Below are 23,888 nucleotides of genomic sequence, written 5' to 3' on the forward strand. Positions count from 1 at the left end.
AAAAATTTGGTTAGTAAGGATAGCATTAAATTTGAAGTTCACACCTCAAATGAATGGGATGACAGAGGGGCAAGTTAACACCTTGGCTGCTCTTAGTACTGGGTGGAAGGCAGAAGACGGCATTAAATGATTTACATTGGAAATTATCCCAGTTCCCTTATGTGCTTCACCAAAGGATTCTGCATGTTCCCTGCAGAACATGTTCATATGTATTTTTTCAACCATTTCTAATTTTATTTTAAAAGTTTGCTCAAAATTCCCACAGAGAATGGAAGCCACTTAAGGACTAGCCATATATTAAGTTCACATCTTTTATGATCAACTATATTTGAATTAATGATGAACAAAAAGGAAAACAGTTTAAAAATCCATTTTCCTACTCTTTCATAACTCAGAAGTGTCTCAAGTTTAAAAATAATAACTTCTGAACTGAGAACAAGCAGGAAAATGTCATCCTCAAAGGAGATTTGCAGATGTTATGTACAGTCACCTTCCCTGGAGATGTTCAAAAGATGACTGGACGCCCACCTCGCTGGGGTCATCTGACCTCAGCAGTCTTTCCTGCCTTAGAGCAGTGGGGCTGGACTTGATGATCTTGTGAGCTCCCTTCCGGCCCCTAACTTCTATGAACAAGTTAAAAATGATGGGATAACAGACCTATAGTACTTTCTACCAAAACTAGTGCAAAGGTACTGTTTCAACTTACCTTTTCAATTAGAAGTTTCTTGCTCATTGAAATGCATTTGTTTAATCTTTCTTTGTATTTTTCAAGTAACTTTTGTTGCTCATCTATTTGCCTTCTAAGATCACAGTTAGCCTAAGAAACATACCAAATGAAACTTTAAAACATTTTAAATCTTTCTGGTGTAAATATTAAAAATAAAATATGTAACTTATTAAAATGTACATTATGCTTGACATTAAACTAGAATATGAAAAGCACATTAACATTTACATAAGCAAAAACAATTAATTGTTGGTGCATAGATCTATTCAAATCTCTAGTGATGGCTTTATTTGCCTTTTTTTTTTTAGTTCCTCAAGTTCATAATTCCCAAAAGCTGCACACCAGAATATTGGCTACCATACATATTATATTCTATTTTAGAGGACATTTTGCATGTAATTTAATACATTAGCCTTTTCTACACTTTCATGATAAAATAGAAGTTTCAATTCTAGCTCCAGTGCCTTTTCACAAAGAGTTTCAGCAATTAAATGGAAACACAGTAATCTCTTTCATATTTCATAATAAAATAAAAATTCAGGCTGTGACAAAAGTTCTGGATATCTTCGCAAAAAGCTAATAATAGTTTAAAATGTTGATAGTCATATCCGATTTCAAACCTCTGAGGTAAAAATTATTCTAACTGTAACACAATGGCATTTTTTAAATATTATATTTATTACCGTTATACAACTGAATGTAAAAATAAAAAATATTGTATATGTAAATATATGTATTGGGGATAAACACAAGAAACTGATGAAAGTTATGTTAAAGTCTGCTTTACTCATCATCTTTAAAATTTTATTTTTCTGTTCTCCTTGGATGTCTCCTTTTGTTCACATCATTAATCTACATCAGTTAAGCTCATTTCTTCATCCCAAACCCTGGAGCTTAACCATACAACTCCTTTGTTTCAATACTTTCCAGTGTACTTTACTATTTTTTTGATTAAGGGCAGCCATTTTGTTCCCAAACAGTTATCACAAGTACCCTAGAAATATACACAGTAATACTTTTGCTATTGACAAGTGCTGTGCTTTACGTTTAAATCAGGAACTCTATCATATGAAAATATAACAGAAACAAGTCAAATTTATTAACACACTGTAAATACAATATTAACCTCTCTCTCAAAGCCTCAAAAAGTCTGTAATCACATGCAATAATTGGCAATGACAAAAAGCATTTTTTTAAATATTGAAGCAAGAAAAAAAATTTCTTTGGTTATCAGAACGTGCTCTCTCAGAAAAAAGTATCGATTCACATTGAGTATTTATATTTTTATATAGATATAGCTCCAACAACTGCTTTTTAAGATAAAGCTTTTCTTTAGCATTTAACACTTACCCTGAGCAAGTCATCTATACGACCTTCTTTCTTTTCCAAGTCTTGATTTTTATTACTTTCTAGTGCAGCTAATTTCAGCATTGTGAGATCAGTCTAAACAAAAACAGGTTCCAGTATTTAAATCAATTGTTCAATATTTAAAACACGATTTTCTTAATTTTCATTGTACAATATTATTTTACTTTATTAATTATGATTTGTCTTTATCTTTTAATAGGCTCAGTTGAGTAGAGTTGGGATGAGACACCTAAATTGATAATAGATTCCTTCATTTACTCAAAGCCAATCTGCTAAAGAACAACCTGTTTTGTTCATTAGGAGTGAACACACAGATGGAAAAAAAAAGTATGTCCCACTGAGCATACCCTTGGTAAAACAACTCAGAAAGACAGAGGGTCACAGGATTTAGTTGGATGTGCCAGACCAAATGCTCTTGCAGTGGTAAAAAGGTAAAAGAGGATTGTCACTGGTAATTAGCTTTGATTTTTTAGGTTTGAGAGGCTGTGACCTCACTCGCTCATCATTTTAATTACCATCTTCTTTTTCGCCTCCCAGTTTGCTTCAGAATTTTGATATGACTACAGCCATTTCATTTACTGACTCAGATAGAAAACGTTGCGTCTATGATCACATAACAGAAATCTGAGCAAGGCATGAAGCATTCATCTGTAAACATTAGTGGCTCATGAGATGCTTTGGTGGAAGAAAAAGTGAATGTACAACACTGAAATCTGAATGACTATAAACAGAGACCTAAATCTTTTAGCAAACCTCTAAAAATGCTTTCAGAACCTGTACATTTCCTAGAGTGTGGTCCTGAATCAGGTACCAAACAGGGAAACAGTCACTGCTCAATGTTTTCACATATACTCAAAATGATATGAGAGATTTCTACTCAAAAGCGCTTACCTGAGTAACTTTAAATGATAACTGCTTTGGTTGCGTAACAGGGTGGTCCCCAAAAGCTAATGAAGTAGGAGAAGGACTATTTTGTCGAACCTAAACCATGAATAAACAACAGAGATCAGCTGCAAATTAAAATATTCAAATTACAAGATTAACACAAATTGTATAAAGATTACAAAAAGCTGAAAAATATCTACCCGACTCCTTCCTTATTATTTAGTAGTTTTAGTTAGAAGAGTAAAATACATATCAAAGACATGAAGATAAAGTATAGACAGCTCTTTTATCTAGGGTATAAAGTTTATAAAGATCTTGTTAGTCTTCACTTAAAATATTGTATCTAATACCGATTGATGTTTCATTAAACATCACATATATTGGAGATAGCGCAACACATCCTCCAGTTAAGGGTGACTGTCCAAATCTCTTTCACTGGAGGCTTTCAAGAGGCTAGATAATCACTGGGCAGGGATACATATCACAAGAGGAACAGACTAAAAAGTGCTGAAATACAGTCACAACTACATATAAATGTATGTTGATACCCAAGTTTTTTCTATTGACTACAGATTTTAAATGGGATAAACACACCTCATTTAATAACTCTCATATACCAAGTCTAACAACCTTGCTGGTAAGCAATCGGTATAACAACTTGCAACCTTTCCCAATGTCCCTCAAGTAGCTTTTGTTTTGAGAATAAGGTTTGTCAATTTGAAAATAACTAAGATGGGTTTCCCTTTATTTTTGGAGATCCTCTTTGCCATTAGTAGGCTCAAAACAAGGGAAGCTGTTGTATATTATGGATCCAGATATACAACACCTTAGTCTGAAACTTCTAAGAAAAAAAAAACCCAGGAAAGAAGGAAGAAATTTTAGCCAGATCCAAAGGTTCCCTGATGCTCTGTTGCTCAGAACATAAAGCAATTGTAGACTAATTCCAAACAAGTTACCATTCAGAAGAAAACAGAGGTTTTTTGGTGTAGTTGTGTGTAAAGTGTAGAGTTTTTTTGTGGGTTTTTTTGCATTAAACCCTTTCTGTGATGGACAGAATGGGTCCTGCCATCTGGAATTACGCAAGGACAAACTCAATACTGGAATCACAAGATACTAGATGAAGAAAACCTATTTCTTTTCAAATTATATCCCAAATTGTGCATTTCAAACATTAGTAGTAAATACTAACTCTTACTATATATTAAACCAAAAAATCTATGTAATCAGCAACTGTAATTATAAACAGATCTGGAAGAAAAGTTTTGTTTGGGCATATGCAAACAGACATTATGCCTTGCTTTTCAAATTCCTTAGGGTGGGGAGGGACGGGACAGGGATGGTGAATGTGTTTTAAAATTAATTATGTAGAAATCAAACCACTACCACATATATCCACACCATACAGTCATTTACACAAAAGTTTACATTACAGGAATAAACAAGGACATATTTTAGCCACTTAAAAAGGAGAAGGGGGAGCTGCTACTCAGAAATGCACATCAGCTGTCGCTGCTACATCAGCATGATGCTTCAGCCATAGAAGTTAGCTAAATGGTGCTAACTTTGACCCTGAATGAAACAGTGATGGAGCAATTTGGCCCCATTTGTAGCACTACAGAATCATGCAGACATAACAGTTGCATCATAAGCAGCTTCTATTTAGTATCTTTTGGTATCAGTACAATTGTTACATCTGCCTGTACGGCCAACATTATTTTGAGCTTCCATTTAGACTTTAAGGCTAAGTAGAGACATTTGGGGATGTTAGGGACAGGTTAAATTGATCCTAGACGGCTACCTGATATCAGGTAAGTCAGGATTGGGGCGGAGGCATGAGAAGGCAGGGCTGGCATGACCCACTGGGGGGAGGTCCCCTCCCAGTAAACCTACACCCCCACCAGGACTTACTTGCTCAGCTCCAGCAGCAATTAACACTGATAAAAGCGGCTGCACCCAGAATGGCTTGTGGGATGGGGGCTGAGAGGGCTGGCTAGTCGGGGGAAGGAATGAAAAGAGCAGCCAGGGCTGCGCAGGGAAAGTGTAAGTGTACAGAAGTTCCATATACTGGTTTGATTTAAATCAAATAAATTTGACACTACATAGGCCAGGAGAAGCCCAGATCGCCTAATGAAGGACTACCAAGCTTTTGGGGGGCAAGCTGAAGGAGACAGGGGCACAGGTGGTCTTCTCATCTGTCGTTCCGGTGAGCGGACGTGGATAACACCATGAGACCTGCATCAGGGAGGTCAACTTGCAGCTTTGGAAATGGTGTCTCAAGCTGGGCTTCAGTTTTTTGGACCGCAACCCATACTTCAGAACAAGAGACATGCTCAGGTGGGATGGGCTTCACCTCTCCCCCAAAAGGTAAGTGTGTTCTCTTTCAGGTTGGTTGATCTCCTCCAACGGGCTTTAAACTAGGCTCATCGGGGAAAGGAGAGGATGAGTACGGAGGGAGCCACAGAACACTGAACCAAGAGACACTCACAAGAACAGCCCAGCCAAGACAAGCGACGAGCACAAGAAGTACCCAGGTAAGAGACAGGGGCCAGGATAGTCCTGGGGGGGCGGGGGGTGCATACACCCTCAGGAGGCCTTAAATGCGTCTGCACTAATGCTCGTAGTATGGGGAACAAACAGGAGGAACTTGCCCTCCTGCTAGCTAACACAAACCCAGACATAGTGGGGCTCACTGGGATCCAATGCATGACTAGGTGACAAACCTCAAGGGCTACAGGCTGTGCAGGCAGGATAGAACAGGGAGGAAAGGTGGGGGTGTGGTGCTCTACGTCAAAGAGCATTACACATCCACGGCAAACAGCACTGGGTCAGAGGAGGGGCATACTGAAGTGCTCTGGGTCAGAATACAAGGGAGTCGGGGGGGAGGGACTTAACGGTGGGGGTCTATTACAGGCCACCCAACCAGGGGGAAGAGCTGGACAGGGAATTCTCAGGTCAGCTTGCGAAGGCAGTTAAGTCAAGGGACGTGGTCATCATGGGTCACCTAGACTATCCGGACATTTGCTGGAAAGAGCAGTCAGCCAGGTCTGACCGCTCACGTAGGTTCCTAGTTGAGTTACAGGACCTCCATCTAACCCAGGAGGTACACAGTCCCCCCAAGGGAAATGCCTTGTTGGACCTGGTCCTGGCCACAGGCAATGATATGGTGAGGGGACGGCAAGTTCTCAACCACCTGGGCGATAGTGATCATTGCCTGCTGGAATTCACCATCCAGTGCAGGGTGGCAAAGGCCTGCAGCAAGGCAGCAGCCCTGGACTTCAGGAGGGCGGATTTCAATGATGTAAGGAGACTAGTCGGAGGCACTGAAGTCCTGGAGAGAAGGGGAGTTGGGAGTCTAAGACAAGTGGTCATTCCTCAAGGAGACAATCCTCCAAGCTCAAAGGATGACAATCTCAACGTGGATCAAAGGGGGCAGGAGTGCTCAAAAGCCCCCATGGCTCACCAAAAGCATCCAGAGAAATCTCAAAGCTAAAAAGGAGGCATACACCCAATGGAAGGGAGGGGCCATCACCAAGGAGGATTATACCTCCATTGCTTGAGATTGTAGGGGGGCTGTTAGGAAGGCTAAGGCAGACACGGAACTCGGACTAGTGAGTGGATCAAAGATAACAACAAGTCCTTTATTAAATACATAGTAGGTAAAAAGAAGGTACCAGGTAACGTGGGGCCTCTGCAGGACACGCTTGGGAATGTGGTGGTTGCACCAGATGACAAAGCTAACCTCTTTAACAAATTCTTTGCCCCCATTTTTCTGAGCAGGGACCGGGACATCCCCACCACTGGGATCCCAGACAGACCCAGGGTCAGGGAGGACCTAGTCAGGGAACTTCTGGTGGGACTACAAGTGTTCAAAATCAGCAGGTCCTGAGCTCGTAGTATGGGGAACAAACAGGAGGAACTTGCCCTCCTGCTAGCTAACACAAACCCAGACATAGTGGGGCTCACTGGGATCCAATGCATGACTAGGTGACAAACCTCAAGGGCTACAGGCTGTGCAGGCAGGATAGAACAGGGAGGAAAGGTGGGGGTGTGGTGCTCTACGTCAAAGAGCATTACACATCCACGGCAAACAGCACTGGGTCAGAGGAGGGGCATACTGAAGTGCTCTGGGTCAGAATACAAGGGAGTCGGGGGGGAGGGACTTAACGGTGGGGGTCTATTACAGGCCACCCAACCAGGGGGAAGAGCTGGACAGGGAATTCTCAGGTCAGCTTGCGAAGGCAGTTAAGTCAAGGGACGTGGTCATCATGGGTCACCTAGACTATCCGGACATTTGCTGGAAAGAGCAGTCAGCCAGGTCTGACCGCTCACGTAGGTTCCTAGTTGAGTTACAGGACCTCCATCTAACCCAGGAGGTACACAGTCCCCCCAAGGGAAATGCCTTGTTGGACCTGGTCCTGGCCACAGGCAATGATATGGTGAGGGGACGGCAAGTTCTCAACCACCTGGGCGATAGTGATCATTGCCTGCTGGAATTCACCATCCAGTGCAGGGTGGCAAAGGCCTGCAGCAAGGCAGCAGCCCTGGACTTCAGGAGGGCGGATTTCAATGAGGTAAGGAGACTAGTCGGAGGCACTGAAGTCCTGGAGAGAAGGGGAGTTGGGAGTCTAAGACAAGTGGTCATTCCTCAAGGAGACAATCCTCCAAGCTCAAAGGATGACAATCTCAACGTGGATCAAAGGGGGCAGGAGTGCTCAAAAGCCCCCATGGCTCACCAAAAGCATCCAGAGAAATCTCAAAGCTAAAAAGGAGGCATACACCCAATGGAAGGGAGGGGCCATCACCAAGGAGGATTATACCTCCATTGCTTGAGATTGTAGGGGGGCTGTTAGGAAGGCTAAGGCAGACACGGAACTCGGACTAGTGAGTGGATCAAAGATAACAACAAGTCCTTTATTAAATACATAGTAGGTAAAAAGAAGGTACCAGGTAACGTGGGGCCTCTGCAGGACACGCTTGGGAATGTGGTGGTTGCACCAGATGACAAAGCTAACCTCTTTAACAAATTCTTTGCCCCCATTTTTCTGAGCAGGGACCGGGACATCCCCACCACTGGGATCCCAGACAGACCCAGGGTCAGGGAGGACCTAGTCAGGGAACTTCTGGTGGGACTACAAGTGTTCAAATCAGCAGATCCTGACGATCTCCACCCCAGGGTGCTGAGGGAATCAGCAGAGGTCATTGTGGGACCCTTGGCACAGCTTTATGAGCACTCGTGGTGCTCTGCCGAAGTGCCAGAGGACTGGAAAAGGGCCAATGTGGTTCCCATTTTCAAAAAAGGGAGAAAAGAGGATTGGTCTTGGAAAAGCTCTTTGAGAAAATTATCCAGGTGCACATCTGCGATGGACTAGAAGGGGAGATTATGCTTACGGGTAATCAACATGGGTTCATTAGAGGCAGGTTCTATCAGACCAACCTGGTTGCCTTCTATGACCAGGTCACAGAATCCTTGGACACAGGTGTCGCAGTGGATGTAATCTTTCTGGACTTTAAGAAGGCCTTCGACCCTGTCTCTCACCCCATTCTCACTAAAAAATTAGGCGACTGTTGTGTCAACGCCCACACAGTCAGATGGGTCACAAATTGGCTGGAGGGTCGCACCCAGAGAGTGGTGGTAGACGGGTCATTTTCAACTTGGAGGGATGTGGGCAGTGGGGTTCCACAGGGCTCGGTCCTCAGGCCTGCACTGTTCAACATCATCAGCGACTTGGATGAGGGGGTGAAAAGCACTTTGTTCAAAATTGCGGTTGACACTAAGATGTGGGGAGAAATGGGCATGCTAGAAGAGAGGGACAGGCTACAACTAGATCTGGAAAGGTTACAGAGGTGGGCGGATGAGAATAGGATGGGTTTCAATACTGACAAGTGCAAGGTACTGCACCTGGCGAGGAAGAGCCGGCAGCATAACTACAGGCTGGGGAACTCCCTTCTCATCAGTGCAGAGGCAGAAAAGGATCTTGGAGTCATTACTGATTCCAAGATGAACGTGGGCCACCAATGTGGGGACATGGTCAGGAAGGCTAACCGCACCTTGTCCTGCATCCACAGATGCATCATGAGTAGGCCCAGGGAGATGATCCTCCCCCTCTATGTGAAATTGATCAGGCCGCAGTTGGAGTACTGTGTCCGGTTCTGGGTGCCGCACTTCAAGAGGGATGTGGACAGCACTGAGAAGGTCCAGAGTAGGGCCATTCACATGATCAGGGGCAGCAGGGCAGACCCTGTGAGGAGAGGCTATGGGACCTGAACCTGTTCAGCCTCCACAAGAGAAGGTTGAGAGGGGATCTGGTGGCTGTCTATAAACTTGCCAAGGGGGACCAGCAGGCAATGGGAGAGTCCCTGTTCCCCCGACCACTACCGGGAGTAATAAGGAATAACAGCCAAAAGTTGACTGAGAGTAGATTCAAGCTAGTCATCAGGAGGCACTAATTCACAGTCAGGGCGGCTAGGACCTGGAACCAACTTCCAAGGGAAGTGGTGCCCGCTCCTACCCTGTGGGTCTTCAAAAGGAGGCTACATAAATCACCTAGCCAGGGTCATTTGAACACAGCATTCTTTCCTGCCCAAGACAGGGGGTCAGATTTGATGATCTGCTCAAGTCCCTACCGACCCTACTAACTATGAAACTGGGTTCATCTTAAACCGGGTTCTGCAATTTTTAGACTAGTTTGCGTGCATGGCACTTCTGTACAGTTACAGTTTTAGACTGATTGCCAGTCACCGAGACTGGGTCTGTAAGTGTAAGGCTGCCACTGAGATGAGCTAAGTTTAAATTGGGCAGCCATTTTGAACCTGATTTAAGCTCCCCAAATGTCTGTACTTAGCCTAACAGTGGCATTTCAGGACAATAATACTAATTTTTAAAACTAAAATTTTTGGAACATACTTGCTAAAATTTGAACTTAATTACTTGTTTTCTTTTGTTAAAAAGAACAGATTTTGTCCTTAAAAGTTCTTGAAAAGTCCACAATATAGTGGGAAAGATTTATTAGCAGGCACTTATCAATGTAGGTTACTTCCAGTAAATAAGAACTTTTGTACTGCATGCTGAAAACGAAGAGATTTGTAGAGGTCAAACTTACAGAAGAGGGGGCGGAATGTGAATGTGAATTCTGAGGAGAACGGATTGCAGGAGGAATGCCTCTTACTGGACTGGAGCCATTCCCCCCTTGGTACTGAGAAAGAAATATGTTAGAGTTAGTGAATATCCTTAACAAAGTACGTAAACATACTTAACAAATGATATAATTTAGACAAATATAACACTTGTAACTTAAACTGTGTAGGTCGAAAATAATGGACTTTTACAGAAAGTAATAAAATGTGTTGTTTATTTGTATTACTAAACATAAGAAGTTAGGAGCAAGTGTAGGAAAACTATTCTACATATACTTTTTATTTATAACTGAAGGTTTTTTCAAAGCATCTTCTGAAGTGCACGAGAAAGCTAAACATTTTAAAACTATCCATTCCTTCCCTGTTTTGACTCCAGCAAGGTCAAGAGAACATCCCACTGTTCATTTTAGATCTCATAAATAGAATTTTGTATTATTTTATAGATCATCATAAATATTCCCTCAAAGACCAAATCCCCATCCATTCTAGTAATCATCAGACACATTAAAAAATTGCAAGCACACAGTATTGTCAAGACTTGAATGTTTGACATAAATAAAGGCAGGTTACTGAATATAGTCTTCAGCCTTTATAGTTATCATTCTTACATTTATGTTTGCAGGTTTATTAACTTAATATGGTATTGTCTACTGTTGTTTGCAACATTACAGAAATAAAGCACAAAACTTACTTCAAAATAGTCACTAATTTTGTGACCACGTCCCCCAATATTTTTTCCTGAAATTTAGAAGGGGAAAAAGAGAGAGAGAGAGATTAAATGACAACATACAGTGCTGTAATTACCACACAACTGAATAATGCACATAATCTCTATTAGGCAATTAAATATGATTAATCCTTTTTAAAAAAAACCAAATGTGTAACTAGGCACAGAGGTTCTGACCTATTCAATGCACGTAAAAAGCCTCAAGAAAAGAAGTCAGAAATATAATCAGTTCTCCTGGCTCCCAGTCCAGTACCTTTGCAACAAGTCCATCCCCTTTTAGACTAGTGCATCTGATCCTGACAGGCCTGAAATTTGGTTCCAAGAGCCTCCCCTCTCCAGATTCCCTAGCCAACGATTTCATAGTATGTCAAATAAACTAGTTAGCCTACACTATGTTCCTTCTGAGAGGAATTTTGGGAGAGAGATCAGATTATGAATCTGCCTGAGTGGGCAAAAACAATGAGAATGATAAGCATGACTAGCAATACCAACCTCAGAACAAAACGAAAAATAAATTAACCAGCAACCCTCAGGGGGTTGTGACATGGGAAAAAGAAAAAAAATGGAGTAATGGTCTGAACAGAGGGGAAGAAGGAATATTATTTAACTGAACAGATGGTATTGCTTTCTCCTTTTAAGTCAGCGTACATTTGCAAGCCACAGTGAAATTCAAATTATGGCACTCAAGCCCATACCAGAAGTGGGGTCATGAGTCTGGATGTGCTGTCGTCCATGCAAAAAAGGTACGTTAAATAATAACTGCAGAAAACCACAGGCTATGAAGAGAGACCGTCTGGAGCAGGCACATGGTTCACTGTCATACACATACATATAAGTACCAGAGGATCTCTTTTCCACCTTGGTAAGAGAACAGAAGCTGGGGAAGAAACTCTCCTTATAAAAGGTGAATAGATGAAACTACTTTAATAAGGAAGCAGAGAAAAGTACAAATTATAAAGTTCTCCTTAGGGAACAAAGTAGTATTGATTGCAAACAAATGCTAAAAATTCTGTCCCAAACTGTTGACTGCTACAAAAGAACACTCTCAAAGAAAGTATGTTGAGAGGCACCAAAGCAGAGAGCATCACCGATTTCTCCAAAGACACTTTAAGACATGGGCCTAAATAAGCCCTAAGACATGCCTCACTATTTTTTTTTAACCTGCAATGGAAGCTACAGCAGTCTAACACATGGAAGCTACAGCAGTGAAGGGTAAGAGAAGACACCTGGAAGAAGCCTCATAGCTCTTTTCCTCTACTGTTCTGGACATTTTAGATAGTTCTAGTGGGAGAGCTCTGATGGGAACAGAAGCCCTTCTTAAAAAAAAAAAAAGGGGGGGGGGCAAAAAAGGAGGACCCAGGGAATTACAGACCAGTTAGCCTCACACCTCAATACCTGGGAAGTTATTGGAGCATATCCTAAGAAAGACATTTGCAAGCACCTGGTGGATCACAAGGAGCCGGCATGGATTTATTATGAAAAACAAATGTCAATAAAACAATCTTCTTTGACAAAGTAAGTACTTGGGTGGATGAAGGGAATACTGTGGATACAGTGCATCTGGACTGCATCAAAGCATTTGACAACATCCCACATGACCTTCTCATAAACAAATTGGAGAAATGTGGGTTGGATAAAACTACTGGTGAAGAGATAACTGGCTCAATATCTAAAAGCAAAGAGTAATTATTAATGGGTCTATATCAGAATGGCAGGAGGTTTTGAGGGGAATCCCACAGGCTCTGTTCTGGGCCTGGTGCTGATCAACATGTTTATTAACGATTTGGATGCTGGCATAGAAAGCTTCTTGAGCAAGTCTGCAAGCAACATGAAGCTGGGAAGGACTGCGAAGACTAGAGGATGTGAGCACAATTCAGAAGGTTCTCAAGACAGATTGGAAAGCTGGGCTAGAGCTAACAGGATGAAGTTCAATGTGGACAAATACAAGCTGTTACACCTCAGAAAAAATCATTAAAAACATTAATATAAAAGAGGTGACGACACCTAACTGGATGACGGCACTACAGAAAAGGATCTGTGAGTCTTGGTAGATCACAGACTCAATACAAGTCTGCAGTCACACAAAAGTCAAATGTGGTTTTGGTCTGCAACAATAGTAGCATTCGGTGTAAGACACTGGAGGTGACAGTCTCTCTACTCAGCACGGGTTAGGTCTCATCTGAAATATTTTTGCAGTTCTGGGCTCCACATTTTAAAAAGGACGTGGAAAAGTAAAAGAGGGTACAGAGGTGGGGAAAGATGATAAAGAACTTGGAATGAAAGTTATAGGAGGAGAGGCTGAAGGAGCTAGGCATGTTCAGCTTCCAGAAAAGTTGCTTAAGGGACATGATAGCAGTCTTCAAACACCTGAAGGGCTGCCAGGAACAGGGAAAGCATCTTTTTTCTCTTGCTGCAGAGAGGAGGATGTGGACCAATAGCTTGAAGTTGCAGCAAAGTACATTTAGACTGGATATCAGAAAACTTCTTCGCTGTTAGAACAGTGAGGCAGTGGAATAGACTGCCTAGGGAAGTGGTACACTCTCCATCACTGGAGGTGTTCTTGCTTTACCTGTGGCAGGCTAGGGTGTTAGGTCTGTCTATCAGGGTTGATGGTAGTTTTATGCAGGGTTTAGATTACGGATTGTATAGAATGGTTTGGATAGGGATGATCCTGCCTTAAGCAGGGGGTAGGACTAGATGACCTCTGGCGGTCCCTTCCAGCTCTACTTCTCTATGATTCTATGACATGGCAAATATCAGGTTATATTTTCCAATTCCCCCTACCAAGAAGCTGTCGGTCAGAATTCTCTTTACCATCATCCAACATACTGAAGTGCCTGAACTTGAGCCCTAAAACTAGTCCTTCACTACAAAATATTGCTACTTTCATCAATGAAAGGAAGACACTGGAAAAGAAGTGCCTGAAACATGCTTATCTTTTGCTCTTCCATGGTTCTCACTGCTGGGCACCAGAAGATAACTAGTTGCTGTCATTGGGGAATCAAGCTACAGAAAAAAAAACTTTGGGAAGATACACATGGATTTGTACTTGCAACAGACTATACACAAGATGTCTCAAGCATGAACCTCCTATATGCTTTTGTTCCTTAATTTACAATAAGTGCTACTATAAAGGTGCATCTGTCCTGCAACTACTACAGAACCCACTTTAATCACCACACTATGGTAGACAGATGCCTGATTATAAACACTATCTAACTTGTTACAACCAGCACAAAGTAGTATCCTGAATGATATTCCCTCCTCCCATCATTAAATGCACACAATTTATATTATATATTAGAAGCAAAATGGTTTCCTTAGAAGTCGTAAGAAACCAGGAAAATTAAAACTATGAATAAAAGGAGGAATCGGAAAAAACTTACTTTAAACTAATCTGTTCGTATCTGCACACAACGGCATGACATATTCATCTCAGCTGTATTGTAACAAACACGTTGAGAGACAACCTTGTGGTGACCAGCCTAACACATTAACTGAACCCAGCTTAAATTGACTTATTCTGCCATTAACTAAAGCTTAGAGTTTTTGGAACATACTGAATCCATAATTGTGAAATCCTAATTAAGCAGGCACACTTTTACTCAAGTGGTTTAGTAAATTCTTGCATGTTCTTTGAGTCGTTCTTTGGTTAAATTTCCCTTCGCTTAAATTTATCTACACCCTATTCATCATGGTTCGAGCAAAAACAGTTTTAAACAATTGCAGCATTTCATACCTTTCTCCATCTCCACCCCTCCCCTCCAGATTCAGCTTCTAGGGGGAGGAGGGCAGGGGGGAGTTAAGAAGAACATTTACATGCATGAAAGGGGGACACCCTTTCATGTAAAGTTCCATCTTATCTGTCATCAGCTGAAAAGCTTTAAAGAAATCACCCAAAAAGGAGAGCAGAATGAGGGTTGCCCCTTGGCTTCTAATACATACAGAAGACCAGAAAAAAATATCCTAAATAAACACTATGGCTGCTTACAGATGTGGGGGGAGAGGGAATGTGGGAAATCACTAGTACTTTACTTTCATCTCCTGTGCCCCCGCACCGAGTGCAGCACATGTCCAAAAGAAGCATCACGTTACTTTGACCCACCTCACCCAATGCCTGTACAGATTATGTGCTTCACCAGGGCTTTTTGGTGCTTTTATCTAATAGCTGATTGAATCAGCTTTAGAAAAAAAAAGTGTCAAAAAGCCCTGCTGAAGTGTCCAATCTATACAGGTGCTGGTGAGCTGGGTCAAACTAAAGCGTTTCCTCTTCCGGTAAAGTGCTGGGTTTGGAGTTTTTTTCATGCGTGTCAGCAGCCTATGTTATAAAGTAAAGACAGAACAGACTTATGTTTCTAAAGACAACGTTCAGAAAATGACACTTCCCTATACACAGTCATTATGATATGGTTAACACAGCACAGTATAAAAAAAGATAGAGTAAATTTGCATAAATATCTTAACTTTAAACACCTGACTTTTTAATGGTGTTATCATCATACATAGTTATCATAATTAGCGGCAAAACTATCCATCCTATAAATCAGCATGACAAACAGTTGAGTTGTGTTAGCATTTCCAAAAATATGTTAATAACCATAGTTTTTCCTTATGGCTTCTAGCCAGAATGAATAGCATAAATTAAAACGGACTTTTTCACTCTTTTTCATTAGCCTTTTTAGGGATTTTTACATATGTATTTCCAAGCACTGACCAGTTTCTTTCAGAAACTGAAGATAGAAGATTCTGAAATAGATGAGGAGTCAGATGTTGCACTGTAAAAAGTCCTTGCCAACATGTTATAGAAACACAAGAGTTGGCAGATTCCCAAACTGAACTCCTGAACCAAATACAAGAAGACGGTCTGGTGTTAAGCAACATTTGAAAGTACTTTTCCAACATCTAGCCCTAAATGTGGGGTTTGTTTAGTAATCCAGTCAAATGCTGTAACAATCCTATCCATTACTAACAATACCACCTTTGAACCCTGGATTCACTAAATCTGAATTAGCATGTTGGCTGGCTGCAGAATTCTTCCCATCTATGAATAAAGTCAGTCTTACTTCTTCCTGATTTTTGAGTGGAGATGCGCTTTGATTCTCAAAAAGTCTTGGCCATAAATTGAGGAATGTCTGACATCAGTGTTGTGTCCGATTCCAATGTAGTAAGAATCGCAGAAGCAACATTTTGTAGAACATTATGAGAGTTCTGCAGATGAACCCAGAAAACATTTCTCGTCAAAAAGTGTCATTCACTTTTAATTATATTAACATCTTCATTTATCACCATTTCTTGATGACCTGCTTTCTTTTTCTAAATGCATTTTAAAGTGACATCACATTTCCCAGTCTTACTTTTCTAGAAAGTTTCCACTTAACTTTTCTATCCTTCCTATGTTTTTCTTCTTAAAGATCGTGGCTATAACAGATGTAGCTTTTGCATGTTTTATAAACTTATTTTGTGCTTTTATAGGACTTTCCCAGCATGCCCAACTTCAGGGAATCATTAAGAGGCAGGTTTAGGCCTTCAGAGACATGCTTTAGTGTAGTAAAACGTAGACGTTTTCCTTTATGATGTCCCATTCTGCTTTCATTTTACTGTCAGTCACCGGAGCAAATACTTCCCCATTTTCCAATCTTCTCTAGTACTTCTATATTTCACTACTCATTTGCCCTGAAGTTTCTCCTGATTCAATGTTCTTGTAAAAAACTGGTTGAGGTGTTTTATCACAAAGTTTATGAACCCTTGGCTTGTACAGTCGTCCACCCATCTTTAAATACTGCCAGACGAAGCAATTCATTTAAACTTTTCTTGGACAATTTGCATTATGTGTTCAATATTATGACTGCAGACAAATCTTGCTGAAAGAGCATTTGCTGGGTAATTCATACGATAGTCTTAATTTACATGGTTGCTTTCATTGTTCTTGCAAGAGGTTGGTCAGTTTTGTGTATCAACATTCAGGTGCCATCTTGTCTATAAAGCTTGGAATCGTTAAATATAGGAGACTGTACATAGAAGCCTGTTTAAACATACGAGTCTGTTTTCTTGACAACTAAATAGTTGAACACATTCAATCCAGAACAGAAACCACATCGGTTCCACATTATTGCATCTTTATTAACCCATTCTTAGTCAGTTTCCTTGAAGAGTGGCAGTTAGCATGAACATGCCTCCCCCTCCTTCAATACTCATATGTCCTATGACCTCATGAAGAGGCTAGCTCTGCATGAATAACATTTAAACAGCTACTCAACCCTTTCTATGGTTCCCCCATCATCCCGTCTCCGTGTTCTTGAACTCAAGAGGACTACAAATGAAAAAATGCCATCTGGGCACCAGCAAGCAGACCCATCCCTAGTCCCCAAAACTTTGTTAGTACAACTGAGAGAACTGTAATAGGTGACAGAAGAGCAAGTACCTGGCTTTAATTTAGAAATCATGTTAGGGGTGGCGGGGAGGAAAGAGAGGAGCACTGATAGGTAGTCGAGTTCCTGGGCCACACTGCAGTGACTGCTGCAGGGACTAAACATGTGGCAAGAGGCAGTGAATGGACTGTGTGATGTGTCCCCTTCAAAAAACTCCCAATACTTCCCCAACAGCACTGTTTTCCCTGATGACAACACCCCTCCCCCTTTTTTCATAGATTTCACAGACATTAGGGGCTGGAAGGGACCTCATGAGATCATTGAATTCAGTCCCCACACCATAGGCAGGAAGTCAACTGGGATCAAGCGACTCCAGCAAGAAACATATCCACCTGTCTGTTTGAAAGAGTCCAGAGTAGGTGCTTGCACCACCTCTGGGGGGAGTTTGTTCCAGACCCTGGACACTTGCACCATAAAGAACTTTTTTCTTATGCCCTTCTTATCCCTTGGGGAGCTCTGGTGATCCCAGGTCCTGGTGCACCCCTCTTATGTAATTGTAGGGTGCCACCAAGTCCCCCCTGAGCCTTCTCTTCTCCAGACTGAACTGTCCCAAGTCCCTCAGCCTTTCCTTGTACAGCCCTCCCTCTAAGCCTTGGATCATATGAGTGGCTCTCCTCTGGGCTCTCTCAAGCTTCTCCACATCCTTCCTGAAGTGGGGGCCCAATACTGGACGCAGTACACCAGCTGCGGTCTCACCAGGGCCAAGTAAAGTGGGAGGACCAGTGTAAACAATCCCTAAAACTTCCTCAGGAAACAAATTTGTGCAAATGGCCTTTTTGTACTTCTTCATGCACTACAGTATATCCATGCCATGACCTTTCCACAGTTCCCCCTTGGATATCTACCTATATACCACTGAGGTATGCCTAATGGGCCTGCAGTTGCTCAGATCAGTTCCTTAAATAAAATACCTATCTTTGCTCTGCTCCAATTATAAAGTACCATCTTAATTTGATAAAATATATTTGCTACCAAACCTGTGATTGTGCACACCAGTTCTTGCAGGAGTCTGAAATGGAGATTATCTGGTTCTTCTAGTGCCACTGGTGTAAAAGGTTTTTGTGGGATTTTTGCTATTACGTTGTTTATGCTACAAAACGTCTAAATTTTTCACTTTTGCTACCACTGATCAATCCTATGCCTGACAAGAATGATAGGAGTACTAGAAGAACAACAGTGGGAGACTTTCCCAAATTATTTTTTCATTAAAATGAGCTTTGCAAAACAACTATGAGTTAAGACAGAGAGGAATAATTTAAGAAAGAGAAGGATTTTTAGTCAGGCTGTTTAAGGCATTGGCTTTTTTATGCTAGTATATTATTGCCAGGCGAAGTCTATCTGAATTATTCCCTATATGCAGGGGCTTCAGACTCAACTGGGGGACCTCAAACTGAATCCAGACTGCAGGGCTCCTTGCTAGCGGAATTTAGCCTAGGGTAGGAGGCAGCTGCTACCACTGTGGCAGGTCCAGCAGGAGTGAAGGGTCTGACTGTAGTGACAGGTCTGGAGGCAGTGACTCTGGTGGAGGGGCCTGGGACAAAGATGGCAAGCCAAGCTCACTGCCAATGGCCATGGCCAGTGGGGCCAAGAGGGCCTGAATTCTGTGGCAGGCCACACCCCTAACTTCCAGTAGCCTCCCAACAGACTAACTGGCCAGGGAGAACATCTCTGTAACCCATATCTAGCCGAAGGGTCGCATTTCACATCCCTAACTCTATATCACTGAAAGACTGTCATAGACAAAGAGCTAGGGCAGAAATTAGTATTTACAACAGATACTAAATTTTTCCTGAAATAACTTCAGTGTCAAAAGAGAATATTTAAAAATAGATTACTTTAAAATGCAAGCCACTTACTTCTTTACCCATCCTATTCTAGGTTTCAGGTTTTTTTAACTACTGACAACATTAACATGGCAAAGAAGTACAAGAAATGCAGCTCTCCATGTTAATGCCATCACTACCTCCTGCTAAGAAAGCCTAAACCCTTAAATTCGGATGTTGTTAAGATGAGAGAGAGAGAGAGAGAGAGAGAGAGAGAGAGAAATACTGTTCCAGAGAGTCAAGGTGTCATAACAATATCCAATCAATAGTGTTTCAAGTACATTAGAAGCATTTTAACAAACAAACAGTCTCAAATTATTGATCTCTCCATTCCAAAATAAACTGCTCTTGTATATCTATGGCAGGTCAAGTTTCCATTTGAAGGAATTTTCTATCTTTAATTACTCTTCTTTCCCTGTCTCTCTACAAAGACTCAATATTGAAGGGCACCATCCTCCTCTTGTGGTCATTTCCTGGTACAAGTAATATTTGTCAAACACTTTTTCTTGTCTTTTATTTGTTTATTTATTTTAAAGGCTTTCAGTTAGCCCTACTTTCCTTTAATCAGCTGACATTCTATTCCTTCATGTACCAGAATAGGTTTCCTGATTGTCTCTGGACTGCAACTCTACAGGGTCCAACTTCCACACCAGTCTGTTAAGTCTGGTAGCCTTGTAAGTACTCTTGGTGAGGAAATCAGCAGCTAGCAACAGCACTGCCACAGTATGTTAACAAAAAAGCCTTGATAATCAGGACTAATTCTGTGTAGTTTGAACTGAACTGCCTTGTTATCAAGTTAACCCAGTACATTGTAAAATATCAAAGTATTAATTCAGAGACGACAAAAAAACTGCAAAAACACTCCACACCTCCCCCTAACATGCGCACATGCATTAACTCCACAAAAAACCAAGACAAGAAAATGAGGTTTACAGATTCTGGCTTATGCACTTGCAGTTACTGATTCAAACAGAAACCCTAAAAGCTAATTCAGTCCTCTTTTTCCCTTAGCCCTCCCATTCTCCCTAGCACTGGATATTTAACCCAGAGAGACCTCAAAGCAAGAGACAGTAGTTCAGTGAACTCTCTTTTGGGTCCAAAAGGTTATTAATCATTTATGCCAATTATAATGGTGTCCTGGGAGACAAGTATATGCTTGCTGAGTTGGAAGAGGAATGAGACCAAAGATTCCAGAAAGGCCAAAGACAGACTGTGTAATAATCAATTTTGGCTGGATTCAGATATGTAATCTATAATACAAGTAATCTATTTCAATCTACTGATTCCCCAAATCCTCTAATCCTCTCCCAATGAAGGTTTATTTTTGTGTGGGAGGGGGAGCATGTGATTTCAGATGATTACGAAAATTCTTCTGCAGGGTAAGCAACTGAACATTCAAAACAATTTTTCTCCCCATCTCCTGCAACAAAAACTACCTACAGAAGCACTCTAAATGAAAACTGCTAGCATTCTGAACAAGTAGGCAGAATGAATGCCTGTATACCAATGCTCGGAGTATGGGGAACAAACAGGAGGAACTTGCCCTCAGAATAGCCAGTTCAAACCCAGACGTAGTGGGGCTTACAGAAACATGGTGGGATTCATCCCAGGACTAGGCAGTTAGCATTAGGGGCTATAGGCTCTACAGGCGGGATAGAGAAGGTAGGAAGGGAGGGGGTGTGGCGCTCTATGTCAAAGAGCAATACACATCCTCTACCAGCAACATGGGGTCAGAGGAAGGGCAAGCTGAAGTGCTCTGGGTCAAGATACAATGGGGTCGTGGGGAGAGGGATTTAATGGTGGGGGTCTACTACAGACCCCCCAACCAAGGGGAGGAGCTGGACCAGGAATTTTCGGGCCAGCTTGAAGAGACACTTGAGGCAAGGGATGTAGTTGTCATGGGTAATCTAAATTACCCGGACATCTGCTGGGAGGAGCAGTCAGCCAGGTCGGACCATTCCAGGAGGTTCCTGGCCGAGATAGAGAACCTCCACTTAACCCAGGAGGTACACAGTCCCACCAGAGGAAATGCCCTGTTGGACCTGGTCCTGGCCACAGGCGATGATCTGGTAAGGGGGCTCCAGGTCCTTGACCACCTGGGTGACAGCAATCATCGCTTGCTGGAATTCATCATCCAGCGCAGGGTGTCAAGGGCCTGCAGCAAGGCAGTAGCCCTAGACTTCAAGACCCTACAATGAGAGGCTACGGGACCTGAACCTGTTCAGCCTTCACAAGAGAAGGCTGAGGGGGGACCTTGTGACCATCTATAAACTCACTAGGGGGGACCAGAAGGGTTTACAGGAGACCTTGTGTCCCCTAGCGCCCCCCGGGATAACAAGGAATAATGGCCACAAGTTGTTGGAGAGTAGGTTTAGATTAGACATCCGTAGGAACTACTTCACAGTTAGGGTGGCTAGGATCTGGAACCAACTTCCAAGGGAAGTGGTGCTGGCTCCTACCCTGGGGGTCTTTAAGAAGTAGCTTGATGACTACCTGGCTGGGGTCACTTGAGCCCAGTTTCCCTCCTGCCCAGGAAGGGGGTCGGACTTGAAGATCTACAAGGTCCCTTCCGACCCTATTTCTATGATTCTATGAAATCTCTGTAAGAACTAACTGCAACCCTGGACATGTCTCACGTGCAATTACCAGTCTTGACTCAAGATCTACTCGCCAGGTCTTGTATTAATGCATCTGTCATTTGATTAAATGAATGCAATATCCATCTCATTTGCTACTATTCAGAATATTTTGGTTTACCTTGACTGCTTTCACTCTGATTCTCTGCCTTTCTCTTTCTTCCTCTGGAAGGTTCTGACTGTTTCTTCTCCGGAGTCTACAAAAAACAAAAGTCTTTAAAGGCAAAAAAATTACATACAGCAGTAGTTATTTATATGTACAGTAAATAGAAATCCTTGTTCATAAATTAACTTCACAATTCAGTAGGAATGTCATTTTAGATTTTAACTGAAAAAAGCAACAATATGATCCTTAGTAAATCAGATATTGATGATCTGAAAGAAGAGTTTTATTTTACTTCCTTAAAACTGCCTGTAAAATACTCCCAAAATAACTTTATATACCAACAGAAATGTATTCTTTTCATCTAATCAGTATCCACCTTGTCCATTTGAATGAGTAATATAAATACTAACCACAGTCACAGGGTAACTGGCATGTGTCAAGGCCTTTACAGATTGCCTATCATAATAAAACACTAATCCCTGACTAAAGATTCTAGGCATTACTGTAATACAAATACTGAACAATTCAGTACAAGTTAGAATATCAGCATCAGTGAGGAGAAAGAAACACTGTTTATTTTCATTTCTACACCAGCAGTCCAAGAATTTAGATGTTACACAGTTTATACCTTGACTATAGCTCAAAAAGTTAACTACTCCAATTTTGTCTACCTACAACTTGCAATGGATTTCCTTGTCATGAATCTCCCGTTAAGAATAAAATAAAACAAATTATAAACAGGTTAGAAGTAAACACCATAGGATAGACTAGGTAAAGCATTTAAGTGTTAAATGTGAGTCATGAACCCAAAAGTTAGAGTGCATATAGCATAATTAAGAAAGGGGGACTAAGGACAAAAACATCTTCAAATGTGGGAATGACATAGCTGTGATGGTCCAGGAATTGTGAGAGCAGGGAGCAAGGATTTTTGTTGGTGCTATCTTTTATTGGACCAACTGTGTAGTTAGTATAAAGTTACACAAGCTTCTGAAATGCAAGGCAGATCCTGATGAAGGTACCTGATGAAGAATGCCTTGCTTTTAAACCCTTACCTAACTTTACCCAACTATACAGTTGGTCCATTAAAAGATACAGCCCACAAAAATCCTTGCCTTTAAGTCACATTTGCTTTCCCTCAGTCCCAGGATTTGCACCATGCTAATCCCACAACACAAAATTGCATCAGCTGTCTGACTCCAAGAAATAGATACAACAGCTAAGACAGTGATACCTTGAGATCTTTTCAAGTGTGTCACGGGGTGCTACACAACATTAGCACTGTTAGGTGTGCAAACCTGATTCAAAAGAAACTCAGATATCACACACAAATACATAGTGTTAAAAACATGCTGATCTCCTGTGGTCTCAGTTCTTTGCAACTGAAAAATTGCTCTATTATTTTTCTATAGCAAGAAAAAGAAAAAGAAAACTAAAAGCTGGCATTTTCTGGGGGGGTACCTTGAGTCTAAAGGAGTTGGGAACCTCTGAGCTAAGAAGTGCAAGAGTACAGGTATGTCCTGACCACTTCCTGTATGCTGATAGCTGAAGCGTGTCACAGGCTAGGGACAGAAGTTACACATAAACCAGTATAAGTGATCAGAAACTGGTTTAAAACTGCAACATAACGTAAGTTCAGTGCACATAAACCAGTTTCAAAATGGCTGAAACTGGCTTAAGATAAACCTGGCTGAATGCAATATCAGACTTAACAGATCTGGGTCAAACTGGTTTATGGAACTTACCCCTTCCTGGTTTAAGTTAAATCAGCATCCCCCAGTAATCCCAGCATGCTTTTCAGACCTGGGCTGGCTGTGCTCTCTGCTCCAGAGAGCAGGACTGACCCTGACCCTGCCCCTCTGCTCTGTAGCCAAACCGGGGTGGGGGCAAACTTATTCCCCCTCCCTTCCCAGGACCCCAGCTGGGGTCTGCTTAAGTGGCAGGGGGTGTGGCCAGCCCCAGTGGCATCCTGAAGCAAATGGTGGGGGAGGGAAAGGGATTTAATTCCCCCTCCCTCCCCTTTCAAGGCCACCCCTACCCTTGCTGCTCCAGCAGCA

The 23,888-nt window shown here is 41.9% G+C and overlaps 1 protein-coding gene across 1 annotated transcript in view; it reads right to left on the reverse strand.

The window, feature by feature from the left end:
• TLK1 (tousled like kinase 1) overlaps nucleotides 1-23,888 on the reverse strand; it is a gene marked incomplete at its 5' end in the record, with an annotated part of 74,015 nt that overhangs the window by 40,758 nt on the left and 9,369 nt on the right. Inside the window, 6 exons of the mRNA XM_006038714.3 lie at nucleotides 707-817; nucleotides 2,078-2,170; nucleotides 2,987-3,076; nucleotides 10,081-10,173; nucleotides 10,806-10,852; nucleotides 21,850-21,925. Of these exons, the coding sequence (XP_006038776.1) occupies nucleotides 707-817; nucleotides 2,078-2,170; nucleotides 2,987-3,076; nucleotides 10,081-10,173; nucleotides 10,806-10,852; nucleotides 21,850-21,925 (510 nt within the window). The remainder of the gene's footprint in view (nucleotides 1-706; nucleotides 818-2,077; nucleotides 2,171-2,986; nucleotides 3,077-10,080; nucleotides 10,174-10,805; nucleotides 10,853-21,849; nucleotides 21,926-23,888) is intronic.

The sequence above is a fragment of the Alligator sinensis genome, unplaced genomic scaffold (genome assembly GCF_000455745.1).
Source record: "Alligator sinensis unplaced genomic scaffold, ASM45574v1 scaffold1260_1, whole genome shotgun sequence".
NCBI classification, from domain to species: Eukaryota; Metazoa; Chordata; order Crocodylia; family Alligatoridae; genus Alligator; species Alligator sinensis.